The following is a 14,000-nucleotide window of genomic DNA, read 5'->3' on the forward strand; positions in this document are numbered from 1 at the left end:
CTAAGACCTATTTCTATACTTAACATGAATGAAAACGATTCATTTGAAACCTTTCTTGTCTTGTAATGTTTTGAAAAAGGGAAGGTAAACATGTCTATACTACCTTTCAATTCACATTAGCATGTATCAACTAGAAAGCCATTTGACGTCTGCGTCCTATGTGTATGTATACCGAAATTCAATGGAAATTGAGAGTGTATAAACCAAATACCAAATGGAATCCTAAATCGTCTTACGTGTGCATGTTGGAACAGGATCACTCCATGTTCCGTCAGCTTGGCATGCCACGCTGGTCGCACCGTTCAGTGTGTATCCCGAGTTACATGTGAACGATACCGTCTGCTGGAAGGAGTTGGATCCAGTAGGAGGCGTACGTGCACCGTTAGTTGGGGCCGCCAACGTCGGACATTGTCCGGCTAAAATATTCAAGAACTTTTGTTGCGGATATATGTAATATTTCTGTTCTAAAAATACACAAAACAACACCTTTTAATCTATGCTTATGAAACGTATATTATAACGTCATGCAATTTCTTTCTCATACTATCTTTACTTCGAAGAAAGTTAGACATCAAGTAATAAGATACTCCAAAATCATATTCAGTTGTTTTAGTGACTGCTTCTCGCCATATCAAATCACTTGTCTAACCGCCATCGACGTAGCTTTACCTTTTATCGCTATCAAAAGTCCGTTTTAAAGTCATATCTAGTTGACGGAGAGACTTGTTTTAGTTACTAACTAGCTGCATATTTGACGGACTATCTTTACTATTTACATACTAACGTTACTTTTCTAATGACATAGCTAGTATATGCCAACTTGCAAATCGTCTTACGTTCGCATGTTGGGACAGGGTTGCTCCATGTTCCATCAGCTTGGCACGTCACAGGAGAGACCCCGTTCAGTTGGTATCCCCTGTCACAGGAGAACGTTACCATGTCCTGGTAAGAGTATGGTCCAGGAGGACTTAGCGCTCCGTTCGCTGGAGTCGTCAACGCCGGACATGGTCTGGCTGAAATGGTCAATAACATTTCATCAATAGCGGATGTATTTCTGTATTTAACGTGAACAAAACGATACATTTGAAGCTATGCCTAAATTACCATGTGTAGAATAAAGAAAAGTAAATGTGTCAATTCAAACATTCAATTCACATAGCATATCTCAAATTAGAACTCTTCGTCTTCGTTACCCTCGAAAAACCCCACTAGGGTGTCCCCGGAGGTGGGGGGGGGGGGGGGCGTGCGTATTAGGGCAAGGCAGCCAAACCGGCCTTAAAGGCCTCGACTGACGGGGCCTGGGCAGTGTGCCCCGGCAGCCTGTTCCACTCGACAACTCATTCGACGTATGCATTCTTCGTACATGTAAACTGTAATTCAATTGAAATTGATATTTGAAATCATCTAAAAATGGAATCTTCTTACGCGTGCATGTAGGAACAGAATCACTCCATGTTCCGTCAGCTTGGCACGTCACGGTAGTCGCACCGTTCAGGACGTATCCAGAGTTACAGGTGAACGACACCCTGTTCTGAAAGGAGTTGGATCCGGTAGGGGGCGTCCGTGCACCGTTAGTTGGGGCCGCCAACGTCGGACATTGTCCAGCTAAAATATTCAAGAACCTTTTATTGCCTGGCTATGAATTCCAGCTCTGAAGATGCACAAAACAACGTATTTTAATCAATGCTTATCAATCATATTTTGAAGGGGGATTTTTCTGATACTATCTTTACATATTACAATTCGATTGACATTGCTGACATGTACCAACTTGCAAGTCGTCTTACGTTCACATGTTGGGACAGGGTTGCTCCATGTTCCGTCAGCTTGGCACGTCACAGGGGAGACTCCGTTTAGTTGGTATCCCGAGTTACAGGTGACTGTAACCTGGTTCTGGTAAGAGTACGGTCCAGGAGGACTCAGTGCTCCGTTAGTTGGGGTTGTCAATGCCGGGCATGGTCTCGCTGAAATAGCCAATAACATATTACAAATATCTCTCTCTATACTGTGGGTGTACAAAACCACGCATATCAATCCCTACCTCCCTATTATGTCTAGAATAAGAACATGTTCTGGAGTTCGATTCTTTTTGTTTTGTTTTTATTATCTGGTGAATGTATGAATGCTTTAAGTTCACTGGACATTACTAACATATATCAACTTGCAAGTCGTCTTACAAGTGCATGTTGGAACAGACTAGACCATGATACGTCGTATCAACAGAGCCGTTCCGAACGTACATCGTGTTGCTTGAAGAAACATGATTATGAATAATTTGAACGGTACCTTCAAATTAGAAAATAGGACACCTGAAAGATGCTTTAAGTCGATTCAATTCATTTATGTTTAGGTGTATAAATTACGCATCGTTACAAAGATCGATAAGTCGAATGTTATCTTACGTGTGCATGCTGGGACTGGATTGCTCCATGTTCCATCAGCTTGGCATGTCAGAGGAGAGACTCCGTTCAGTTGGTATCCCGGGTTACAGGTGACTGCAACCTGGTTCGGGTAGACGTACGGTCCGGGAGAACTCAGTGCTCCGTTAGTTGGGGTCGTCAACGCCGGACAGGATCTGGCTGAAATAATCAATAAACTTATATGTCGGGGAACTATTTCTGTATTTAACATGACTAAAACGACGCTTACAAACTATGCCAGTCTTATGATAAATGTGTCTATTCTACCGTTGAATTGGCATTGGTGGCGTATATCAACTAGAAACTCATTCGACGTGTGCATCCTACGTACATGTATACTGAAATTCAATGGATATTGCTTGTAAATGGTATAGTCTTACGCGTGCATGTAGGAACAGGATCACTCCATGTCCCTCCAGCTTGACACGTCGAGGTAGTTGCACCGTTGAGTGTGTATCCCGAGTTACAGGTGAACGATACCGTGTCCTGAAACGTGTTCGATCCGGTAGGGGGCGTCCGTGCACCGTTAGTTGGGGCCGCCAATGTCGGGCATTGTCCGGCTGAAATGTTAAAGAACCTTTCATTGTGAAAATATGTACTATTTGTCTTTTGAACATGCACACAACTACGTGTTTTAATCTGTGCTTATCAATCTCATATTGAAGAGGGCAAGGTTATGTAGTTTCAACGATACTAGGAATTGCTAGTATCATTTTTTTTTTCAAAATCATCTTACGTTCGCATGTTGGGACAGGGTTGCTCCATGTTCCGTCAGCTTGACACGTCACAGGAGAGACTCCGTTCAGTTGGTGTCCTGTGTCACACGTGAACGTTACAGTGTCCTGGTAGGAGTAAGGTCCGGGAGGACTCAGCGCTCCGTTAGTTGGGGTCGTCAACGCCGGACATGCTCTGGCTGAAATGTTTAATAACATCCAATTTTGGGCAACTGTTTCAGTACTTAACATGAACAAAACGATGATCTAAACCTATGCCTGTTTTATCATATTTTGAAAAAAGAAAGATAAATGTGTATGTTCTACCATCAAACTAACATTTGACGTTGGTGGCTAATATCATCTTGATCAAAACTCATTCGACGTGTGTAGCCTACGTACATGTTAATCAAAATTCAGTGAAGATTGATAATAACTAGAAAGGCCGACATTTGCTTAAGAGCAAATACAGCATATTTCAGCCATACCCCTTCCCACGCAACATTGGACTGTTCCAAATCACCCCTGCGCAAAAATGGAACATCCTCTTAACAGTACATTATCCCCCAAAGTGGACTGGTATTGTGAATTGACTCCAGGTAAAAACAGAGCTTGCTTCTATTTTTCAGAAAATGACAATAATCACACCTTCCATTCAGAAAATTTTCATCATGACTGAAAATTGTTGAATGACTTCATGTAATGTCATTAACAATTTTCAGTACGATAACTAGGTGTAAGTTTAAAAAAGTATAAGCTCCTTGTGATGTGGGTACATTTATTATTGCAAGGAACTTTTTTTATTCAAGTAGGGCATACGATTTAATAATTATCAAGCAGGTGCCGGTACTGTAGGAGCGTTTGTTTTCTTCAAGCTGTAAAACTGTTAAACTGTTTTACTTTGTATGCAATCAACCATCGAGCCTATTCTTATTTTAGTTTAACAACTTCCTGCCAGACCCGGAAGATACGATTGAACCTTGTTCGAGGATTTATTTTCGTCTGTCTGGTCAGTCTGTTCATACCCTGGCGCTGAGAGTGTTTTATTGGGCTGAAACTCTGGCAGTTTAAAGTTACTAACAATTTAAATGTTCAAAGTTTATGCCAAACAACAACAGCACTAGGAAATGTGGCCACTATAGACAGGTGGTCACTATAGAGAAAATGCTGATCTATTGACTAGGAGCCATACGTTACACATGATTTCAGTACACTGATCATTAATCATATAAACATTGCACAGGTAAGCCAATTGTTTAGATGTACAATTAAGTTCAAATAATTCTGAAGAGAAATATTGATGAGAAAATAATCATTCTCGCCACTGTCTAACTTATAATTACGTATCAAAACTAAACGCAGATTTTCTAACTAACGCACCTTTCGCCGAATTCATCATAGGACCGCCGGCTATCAATCAAACACGGCTGTTGATTAGACTTAGAGTTTCAAACAGTCATGTGCTGTGTGCCAGTTGACAGCGAACTTCATGCTACGTGATGTTTTACATTGCTTGGACCTTCTTTCCTACAGCGGTGCTTCTACAAAATATTTAGACTGTAACACTGAGTTTTATAGAATAGAATTTGACGCAGAACAGCGTTTTTTGCTGGGTATTTTTTTTGAAACATGTCCGTGGGAATATCAGCGAGGCGCACAAGTCAAAACAACAAAAGTCGCACGGCGGCTAACGGCGCAGCGAAGATACTAGCGCTATAAATAAGCGCTTCAACTAAGGATGGCAACCCGTACAATATTTTTGTATACTGTTGAGCTAAGTAAAGTTTGTTGTTTATGAGGTTTTAGTTGTCTTTGAAGCTTTGACCCGAAATATTTTAAAGTCAAACTGCTGAAGAGAAATAAGTGACTGCTACGATTATCGTAGATATGGCCCTAAAAAAACTGATAAAAGAAGCCTTCTCAATAGCCTAAAATGCAAGAGCTTCCGGGGGGGCTTCGCCCACCTGGGTCCCCCCCACAGTGGCCCTGCCCCTGGACCCCGCCAGGGACATTCGGCGGCCCCCGGACCCCTGTCCGACGCTTTGAAAAAATCCTGGCGAGAAGTCTGTACGGCCTGAGTCTTCAAGTTAACGTATTGTGTGGTCCCGCTTATGAATATTAATTAGCCTTCGCTTTCCTCTTCGCTGATTGGCTGAACCATTAATTGAATTAACTCTTCCTGCCGGCTAGACGCAGGTGCAGATGTCGGCTCTGTGGGGTGAACGTCCGAAAGGTCACGGCATGGAGAACGAAAGAAAACCAATTTGCCCTAAAAAAAGTGCTGTAATTAAGCCTTTTACAGTACTTTATGCCAAAAATTTTACTTGGATCATTTTACCAACTATATTATGCCTATCTATACCAAATGTTACTCATACCAGGGTACAGGGGTGCAAAATATACCGTTATAAGACCGTCAACAACAGTCGCACGGAGCTAACAGCGCAGCGAAAATACCATCGCTAGCGTTTCAACTTCGGATAACAAGTTATAAGTACTGTTGAACTCAGTAACGTTAAAGTTTGTTTTTAGTTGCCTTTGACGGTTTGACCTGAAACAGTGTTACGCTAAACTCCTGAAGAGAAGTTAAGTGACTGCTGCGATTATCATAGATATGCCCCTAAGAACTGATACAATATAAAGCCTTCTGAATAGTCTAAAATGCGAGAGCCTTAGGCGGGCTTTGCTCCCCCTGGCGGGAACACTGCTATATACGGGATCATGAGGCCCCGCTTATGAATATTAATTAGCCTTTGGCCTCCTCTTCGCTGATTGGCTAGGTCTTTGATTCAATTAACTCTCCGGCTGACGCGCACAGGTGTGGCTCTGTGCGGGGTCACGGAAGGTCACGTCAGGAGGCCAAAAGAAAACAAATTTCCCCTCAGAAAAGTGCCAAAATTAATCATTTTAAAGTTGTTTATGTCAAAAATTTTACTTGAATCTTGTTACCAAGTATCTAATGCCTATCTATACCAAATTTCAGGTCATTTAATTGTAATACCAGGGTACAGGAGCCAAAAGTGTCCTTTTTTGGTTAAAAATTGGCCAAAAATCGCAAAAATAAGCATTTTGTTGCACTGTACACCAAAAGTGTTATTGAATTTATATGAAGGGATTATCAAGGCACATCTGTGTCAAATTTCAGCTCATTCGGTTGCAATACCAAGGTACAGGAGCCAAAAGTGTCCTTTTTTGGTCAAAAATTGGTCAAAAAATCGCAAAAATAAGCATTTTGTTGTACTGTACACCAAAAGTGTTATTGAATTTATATGGGGGCATTATCAAGGCACATCTCTGTCAAATTTCAGCTCATTTGGTTGTAATACCAGGGTACAGGGGCCAAAAGTGTCCTTTTTTGGTCAAAAATTGGTAAAAAAATCGCAAAAATAAGCATTTTGTTGTACTGTACACCAAAACTGATATTGAATCTATATGGGGGACTTATCAAGGCACATCTGTGCCAAATTTCAGCTCATTCGGTTATAATACCAGGGTACAGGGGGCCCAAATATACAGTTTTGGTCTTAAGATGACCAAAAAACCTTAATAAAATCATTTAAGAGACAGATATGAAAAAAATGAAAAAAACGCCCGAGGGTATTGGCCCACTCTACCCTTGTGCCAAATTTCAAGTCATTCGGTTGAGGAACAACGGAGATACCGTGTTCTGAAGATTTGACAGGAGAAAGAAAGAAAGAAACACTAGAAAGGCCGACATTTGCTTAAGAGCAAATACAGCATATTTCAGCCATACCCCTTCCCACGCAACGTTGGACTGTTCCAAATCACCACTGCGCAAAAATGGAACATCCTCTTAACAGTACATTATCCCCCAAAGTGGACTGGTATTGTGAATTGATTCCAGGTAAAAACAGAGCTTGCTTCTATTTTTCAGAAAATGACAATAATCACACCTTCCATTCAGAAAATTTTCATCATGACTGAAAATTGTTGAATGACTTCATGTAATGTCATTAACAATTTTCAGTACAATAACTAGGTGTAAGTTTAAAAAAGTATAAGCTCCTTGTGATGTGGGTACATTTATTATTGCAGTGAACTTTTTTTATTCAAGTAGGGCATACGATTTAATAATTATCAAGCAGGTGCAGGTACTGTAGGAGCGTTTGTTTTCTTCAAGCTGTAAAACTGTTAAACTGTTTTACTTTGTATGCAATCAGCCATCGAGCCTTTTCTTATTTTAGTTTAACAACTTCCTGCCAGACCCGGAAGATACGATTGAACCTTGTTCGAGGATTTATTTTCGTCTGTCTGGTCAGTCTGTTCATACCCTGGCGCTGAGAGTGTTTTATTGGGCTGAAACTCTGGCAGTTTAAAGTTACTTACAATTTAAATGTTCAAAGTTTATGTCAAACAACAACAGCACTAGGAAATGTGGCCACTATAGACAGGTGGTCACTATAGAGAAAATGCTGATCTATTGACTAGGAGCCATACGTTACACATGATTACAGTACACTGATCATTAATCATATAAACATTGCACAGGTAAGCCAATTGTTTAGATGTACAATTAAGTTCAAATAATTCTGAAGAGAAATATTGATGAGAAAATAATCATTCTCGCCACTGTCTAACTTATAATTACGTATCAAAACTAAACGCAGATTTTCTAACTAACGCACCTTTCGCCGACTTCATCAAAGGACCGCCGGCTATCAATCAAACATGGCTGTTGATTAGACTTAGAGTTTCAAACAGTCATGTGCTGTGTGCCAGTTGACAGCGAACTTCATGCTACGTGATGTTTTACATCGCTTGGACCTTCTTTCCTACAGCGGTGCTTCTACAAAATATTTAGACTGTAAAACTGAGTCCCACATGTTTTATAGAATAGAATTTGACGCAGAACAGCGTTTTTTGCTGGGTATTTTTCTTGATGCATGTCCGTGGGAATATCAGCGAGGCGGCGACGTAGGGATATCAGACCGTCAACAAAAGTCGCATGGCGGCTAATGGCGCAGCGAAGATACTAGCGCTATAAATAAGCGCTTCAACTAAGGATGGCAACCCGTACAATATTTTTTGTATACTGTTGAGCTAGCCTAAGTAAAGTTTGTTGTTTATGAGGTTTTAGTTGTCTTTGAAGCTTTGACCCGAAATATTTTAAAGTCAAACTGCTGAAGAGAAGTAAGTGACTGCTACGATTATCGTAGATATGGCCCTAAAAAACTGATAAAAGAAGCCTTCTCAATAGTCTAAAATGCAAGAGCTTCCGGGGGGGCTTCGCCCACCTGGGTCCCCCCCACAGTGGCCCTGCCCCTGGACCCCGCCAGGGACATTCGGCGGCCCCCGGACCCCTGTCCGACGCTTTGAAAAAATCCTGGCGAGAAGTCTGTACGGCCTGAGTCTTCAAGTTAACGTATTGTGTGGTCCCGCTCCCGAATATTGATTAGTCTTCGCTTTCCTCTTCGCTGATTGGCTGAACCATTAATTATGCCTATCTATACCAAATGTTACTCATACCAGGGTACAGGGGTGCAAAATATACCGTTATAAGACCGTCAACAACAGTCGCACGGAGCTAACGTAACAGCGCAGCGAAAATACCATCGCTAGCGTTTCAACTTCGGATAACAAGATATAAGTACTGTTGAACTCAGTAACGTTAAAGTTTGTTTTTAGTTGCCTTTGACGGTTTGACATGAAATAGTGTTACGCTAAACTCCTGAAGAGAAGTTAAGTGACTGCTGCGATTATCATAGATATGCCCCTAAGAACTGATACAATATAAAGCCTTCTGAATAGTCTAAAATGCGAGAGCCTTAGGCGGGCTTCGCTCCCCCTGGCGGGAACACTGCTATATACGGGATCATGAGGCCCCGCTTATGAATATTAATTAGCCTTTGGCCTCCTCTTCGCTGATTGGCTAGGTCTTTGATTCAATTAACTCTCCGGCTGACACACACAGGTGTGGCTCTGTGCGGGGTCACGGAAGGTCACGTCAGGAGGCCAAAGAAAACAAATTTTCCCTCAGAAAAGTGCCAAAATTAATCATTTTAAAGTTGTTTATGTCAAAAATTTTACTTGAATCTTGTTACCAAGTATCTAATGCCTATCTATACCAAATTTCAGGTCATTTAATTGTAATACCAGGGTACAGGAGCCAAAAGTGTCCTTTTTTAGTCAAAAATTGGCCAAAAATCGCAAAAATAAGCATTTTGTTGCACTGTACACCAAAAGTGTTATTGAATTTATATGAAGGGATTATCAAGGCACATCTGTGTCAAATTTCAGCTCATTCGGTTGCAATACCAAGGTACAGGAGCCAAAAGTGTCCTTTTTTGGTCAAAAATTGGTAAAAAAATCGCAAAAATAAGCATTTTGCTGTACTGTACACCAAAAGTGTTATTGAATTTATATGGGGGCATTATCAATGCACATCTCTGTCAAATTTCAGCTCATTTGGTTGTAATACCAGGGTACAGGGGCAAAAAGTGTCCTTTTTTGGTCAAAAATTGGTAAAAAAATCGCAAAAATAAGCATTTTGTTGTACTGTACACCAAAAGTGTTATCGAATTTATATGGGGGCATTATCAAGGCACATCTCTGTCAAATTTCAGCTCATTTGGTTGTAATACCAGGGTACAGGGGGCCCAAATATACAATTTTGGTCTTAAGATGACCAAAAAACCTTAATAAAATCATTTAAGAGACAGATATGGAAAAAATGAAAAAAACGTCCGAGGGTATTGGCCCACTCTACCCTTGTACCAAATTTCAAGTCATTCGGTTGAGGAACAACGGAGATACCGTGTTCTGAAGATTTGACAGGAGAAAGAAAGAAAGAAAGAAAGAAAGAAACATTACGAATACAATATATTTCACCATACCTATGGTATGGCTGAAATATAATTACGAATACAATATATTTCACCATACCTATGGTATGGCTGAAATATAAATATGGCTATTAATAGTAAAGATATAGTCTTACGCGTGCATGTTGGAACAGGGTCACTCCATGTTCCCCCAGCTTGGCACGTCACGGTATTCGCACCGTTCAGTACGTATCCCGAGTTACAGGTGAACGATACCGTTTGCTGGAAGGAGTTGGATCCGGTAGGGGGCGTTCGTGCTCCGTTAGTTGGGGCCGCCAACGTCGGACATTGGTCACCTGAAATGTTCAAAAACTTTTATTGTGGAGATATGCTTTTCTGATATGACGATGCACAGAACACCTCCTAGTCTATACTTATGAATCATATTCTGAAAAGGGTAATTTCTTTCTAATATTATCTGTACTTTAGAGGTTAGCTATCGAGGCAATAAGATATTCCTTAATTATGTACAGTTGCATTATGGATTGCTTTTTGGCGTATCTAATTACAAGTAACCAATCATCGACGTAGCTTTAACATTCATTTTCAACTCCTATACTTCCACCGGGTGCCATGATACAAAGAAAAGACCGGTACCGTTTCCAAACTCATATCCAGTTTCTTAAGTAACTGTTTTTGGGCTGATAAACTGCTTTTTGGTACACCACCTTTACTACGTATATACTACTTTCTGAGTGATATTATTACCATATACCAACTTGCAAGTCGTCTTACTTTCGCATGTTGGTACAGGGTTGCTCCATGTTCCATCAGCTTGGCACGTCACAGGAGAGACTCCGTTCAGGTTGTATCCCGAGTTACAGGTAACTGTTACCTGGTTCGGGTAGGAGTATGGTCCTGTAGGACTCAGCGCTCCGTTAGTTGGGGCCGTCAGCCCTGGACATGGTCTAGCTGTAATTGTAATAGTTTATTACAGACTATCTATTCCTGGTCTATAGATGCAAACCACGCATTATTATCTATGCCTCTTCGTTTTGTTTGTTTTTTTCTAGAAAAAGAAAAGTTTTTTTTTCTCTTTACTACCTTGTGAATGTCTGCATGTTTAAGCTTACTGGGCATTACTAGCATAAGTCAACTTGTTAGTTGTCTTACCCGTACATGTTGAAACAAATTAGACCCTGGCCCATCGTATCAGCAGAGGAATTTTGAGACAGTAGGACGCCAAAGTTGATCTTTAAGAGATACTTTTGCTTCATGATTCAATTCATTTATTTTTAGAATGATAAATTACGCATTATTGCCAAGCTTAAGATCAATTAGTGAAAGGTCAACTTACGTGTGCATGTGGGGACAGGGTTGCTCCATGTTCCATCAGCTTGGCACGTCACAGGAGAGACTCCGTTCAGTTGGTACCCAGAGTTACAGGTGACTGTAACCTGGTTCGGATAGGCGTAAGGTCCGTTGGGACTCAGCGCTCCGTTAGTTGGGGCCGTCAACGTCGGGCACGCTCTGGCTGAAATTGTCAAAAACCTTTCATTTCAGGAATCTATTTTTGTACTTAACATGAATAAAATGACGCCTGCAAGACCATGTATGTCTGTCTTATCATGTTTGTATGTCTGTCTTATCATGTTTTGAATAAAGAAATATACATGTTCCACCATCAAATTGATAGTATATCAACTGAAATAGAATCGTCTTACGTGTGCATGTTGGAACAGGATCACTCCATGTTCCCCCAACTTGACACGTCACAGAAGTCGCACCGTTCAGGACGTATCCCGAGTTACAGGTGAACGATACCCTGTCCTGGAAGGAGTTGGATCCGGTAGGGGGCGTCCGTGCACCGTTAGTTGGGGCCGCCAATGTAGAACATTGGTCAGCTGAAATATTCAAGAACTTTTATTGCAGAGATATGTGTGCATTTCTAATCTAACGATTGACAAAACATTGGAATCTATGCTTAGCAATTATATCTTCTTTCTGATACAATCTTTACTACAATGTATTTACATACAAGAAAACACGACATTGACACAACAACTTGAAAGTAGTCTTACGTTCGCATGTTCCTACAGGGTTGCTCCATGTTCCGTCTGCTTGGCATGTCAAAGGAGAGACACCGCTCAAGCCATATCCCGAGTTACAGGTGACTGTAACTTGGTTCAGGTAGGAGTAAGGTCCTGGAGAACTCAGCGCTCCGTTAGTTGGTGCCGTCAAGCCTGGACATGGTCTGGCTGAAATTGTCAATAATCTTTAATTTGATCTATGCCTGTGAAGTATTTTTTAATACAGAAAGGTAAGACAACTTCTTTGCTCCTAATACTGCCTTCCTTATCATTCTGTGAACTGTCGGTAAATTAAGGTTATAATTTGACGGATATTTTTAACTTGCAAATCGTCTCACGTGTGCATGTTGGTACAGGGTTGCTCCATGTTCCGTCAGCTTGGCATGTCGCGGAAGTAGCGCCGTTCAGTACGTATCCCGAGTTACAGTTGAAGTTGATCGTGTTCTGGTAGGAGTTTGAACCGGTAGGGGGCGTCCGTGCTCCGTTAGTTGGGGCCGTCAACACGGGACATTGTCTGCCTGAAATAGTTTAACAATCTTGGTCAGGAAACTTAAACACTATTTTAGATAACCTCTAAATAACTCATACTAGAAAAAACACCAAACCTGACAACCTTTACTAAAATTAGTATTACACGAAGTCTGTAATTATGGATTTAGTTTATGACAAAGATTCGCCAGGAATTATACTATTATTTTACACATTTATTTAGTCCTGAATAGTATTGTAGGGCAGAAAACGTGATAGTTGGAATAGTTGTCATAACTTGTTTTCGAACGGTTATTTGAATAAGTGTACTAGTGAATTATGTGATAGAAGGGTGCTATCACATTTTTTTCTAGTGTTCATAAATTCAGACCGTTTTTTTAATCCTACTGAAATAATTTGTGATAGAGGGGCTATCACATTCTTTCGCTAAAAGATAATACCCCTTTCCTATTACTAGTAAAGTAATGGGATAGAGGGGTGCTATCACATTCTTTCACTAATATAGACACAATCTTAATTCCTATTACTAGTGAAATAAGGTGATATCATTGTGTCAACGTGTCATTATCACGTGTGAAAGTAATTAAAAGAGTTTTCGACTGAAACACTTTTTGGAACTAAGTAAAGATAATGTGATAAATAGACAGTGATCAGTGATTACTAGTATCATTTTTGTACAAATAATCTTACGTTCACATGTGGGGACAGGGTTGCTCCATGTTCCGTCAGCTTGGCACGTCAAAGGGGAGACTCCGTTCAGTTGGTATCCCGAGTTACAGGTTACTGTTACCTGGTTCGGATAGGCGTATGGTCCGGGAGGATTCAGCGCTCCGTTTGCTGGGGTCGTCAAAGGCGGACATGATCTGGCTGAAATTGTCAATAACATTTTGATTTATGCCTGTATGCAAAGTATCTTCAATACATAAAAGTCACACAACTAATTTACTTCCCATTCTGCCTTTCCTACCTGTATACTAAAGGTTACAACTCGACGGATATTTCTTGCTTATGAACTTGCAACTCGTCTTACGTTCGCATGTTGGAACAGGGTTGCTCCATGTTCCATCAGCTTGGCACGTCACAGGAGAATCGCCGTTCAGGACATATCCGGAGTTACAGGTGAACGTGATCGTGTCCTGGTAGGAGTTTGAACCGGTTGGTGGTGCCCGCGCTCCGTTAGTTGGGGCCGTCAACGCCGGACATTGTCTACCTGAAATGGTTTAATAGTCTTGATCAGTAACTTTTAACGCTGACCTGGGCTCAATTCATTGCAGCATTACGCTAGGAATTGCTAGTATCACTTCTTGTCAAACTCATCTTACGTTCACATGTTGGGACAGTGTTGCTCCATGTTCCGTCAGCTTGACATGTTAAAGGAGAGACTCCATTCAGTTGGTATCCCGAGTTACAGGTGACTGTAACCTGGTTCGGGTATGCGTATGGTCCGGCAGGATTCAGCGCTCCGTTAGTTGGGGTCGTCAACGGCGGACATCCTCTTGCTGAAAT

At 41.1% G+C, this 14,000-nt stretch overlaps 1 protein-coding gene across 1 annotated transcript in view; it reads right to left on the reverse strand.

Annotated features, from left to right (window-relative positions):
* LOC118431602 (CUB and sushi domain-containing protein 3-like) overlaps positions 1-14,000 on the reverse strand; it is a 32,453-nt gene that overhangs the window by 16,454 nt on the left and 1,999 nt on the right. The window contains exons 2-6 of the mRNA XM_035842847.1: positions 11,640-11,819; positions 3,157-3,333; positions 1,426-1,605; positions 837-1,013; positions 237-416 (exon numbers count right to left, since the gene is read on the reverse strand). Coding sequence (XP_035698740.1) covers positions 237-416; positions 837-1,013; positions 1,426-1,605; positions 3,157-3,333; positions 11,640-11,819 — 894 coding nt within the window. The remainder of the gene's footprint in view (positions 1-236; positions 417-836; positions 1,014-1,425; positions 1,606-3,156; positions 3,334-11,639; positions 11,820-14,000) is intronic.

This window comes from Branchiostoma floridae, chromosome 2 (assembly GCF_000003815.2).
Source record: "Branchiostoma floridae strain S238N-H82 chromosome 2, Bfl_VNyyK, whole genome shotgun sequence".
Lineage (NCBI taxonomy): Eukaryota > Metazoa > Chordata > Leptocardii > Amphioxiformes > Branchiostomatidae > Branchiostoma > Branchiostoma floridae.